General features: G+C 43.4%; 1 protein-coding gene across 1 annotated transcript; it reads right to left on the reverse strand.

Moving 5' to 3' along the window:
- Nucleotides 1-442: 442 nt before the first annotated feature.
- LOC108092924 (U-scoloptoxin(05)-Sm1a) lies at nucleotides 443-1,220 on the reverse strand. The gene is given in 2 exon segments (XM_017192786.2): nucleotides 443-1,011; nucleotides 1,013-1,220. Coding segments are annotated over 2 exon segments (444 nt in total). The 5' UTR covers nucleotides 1,040-1,220; the 3' UTR covers nucleotides 443-594.

A 1,220-nucleotide genomic window follows, 5' to 3' on the forward strand; every position in this document is an offset into this window, starting at 1 on the left:
GCAAAACTGTGTCACCGATCAAACTAATCAAGGTGGTATTTATGGTAACCCCTCAAAGTGTGTTTGCTGGGGTTTTCAAATTTACCTGATGCACGAGTTTTAATCTAAGAAAGTTTTTATAAAAGTGATTCTTAAATATGTTTTTATAAATAACTTAATATTAAAATTCTCTTATCATGTTTGGTTGTGAATATAAAACTTTTTTCGGGTGATTGTAACGATTTCTGGATATATTTTTCCACCTTTCTGCAGGGTGTGTGCTATATTCGAATGAAAAATTCCGCTCTCTCAAATTGCGCAAGCGTGGCTCGAAGAGCGCAAGCAAGAGAGAGAAAATCGATCTGTATCTAATTTACCTGTTGTTCCACTACCACTAGTTCCCTGCTCAGTTGTCGTTCCAGTTTCAAACAGTTTCGTTCTCGCATATACAAAACAATGGTTATTTTCTTGGTTTTTGTTTATATATTTTTGGTTTTGTTTTGTTTTTTTGAGATTGATAAATGTGTCAGTTACTTTGTTACAACTTACAATTAATAAAAAAAATAATAAAGTAGTGATGCGGCTTGTATCTCGTTCTCGTTCTCTCTCTGTTTGCTAGCGCCGTATGACCCAAGTGAGAGTGAGTAGTGCCGCTGCCACGCCCCATTCCAAGCTAAGCCTTCCAGCGGCATTGCAACCGTCCGTATCACAAGTGTAAATGCAGCTGCGATAATCCATCCGATCTCCCTTATTTCTCACATAGTCACAATAGTTTCCCATGTCCTTCGAACTGCAAAATCGCTTTGCTCCGATTCCGCCCTCGAAACGGCCCACGTGCTTCACACAGAACTGGGCGCCATGGACACTGGAACAATTTTGGGGCTGGATGTCGGGCTCGTCGTACCGCTCGAACCATTCGCCGCACTGAAAGGGATGCTCCGTATCGCTTGTGTCGCAGACATAGCACTCTATCCCCGATACCGTTGCCACCTTAAGGCTCATCAGGCACAGAACGCAGAATATCAGGCTTAAAAAGCCAGGCGTAGTGGGCGTGCCACATGGTTACGTCACGCCTGTAACAACTCGAGACTCTCTGTAGAAAATCCAAACAGTCAGCGTCGTCAGCAAATGCCAAGTTTATACTGGAAGTGAAACGCCGCTTGCGACTCCGTTCCCGTTCGTTTCGCTGGCTAAAAAGAGAACTCAAGAGAGAGGGAGCGATGAGCGGCGATTTGGCAATT

Source organism: Drosophila ficusphila, unplaced genomic scaffold (genome assembly GCF_018152265.1).
Source record: "Drosophila ficusphila isolate 14025-0441.05 unplaced genomic scaffold, ASM1815226v1 contig_198, whole genome shotgun sequence".
In the NCBI taxonomy this organism is placed as follows: domain Eukaryota; kingdom Metazoa; phylum Arthropoda; class Insecta; order Diptera; family Drosophilidae; genus Drosophila; species Drosophila ficusphila.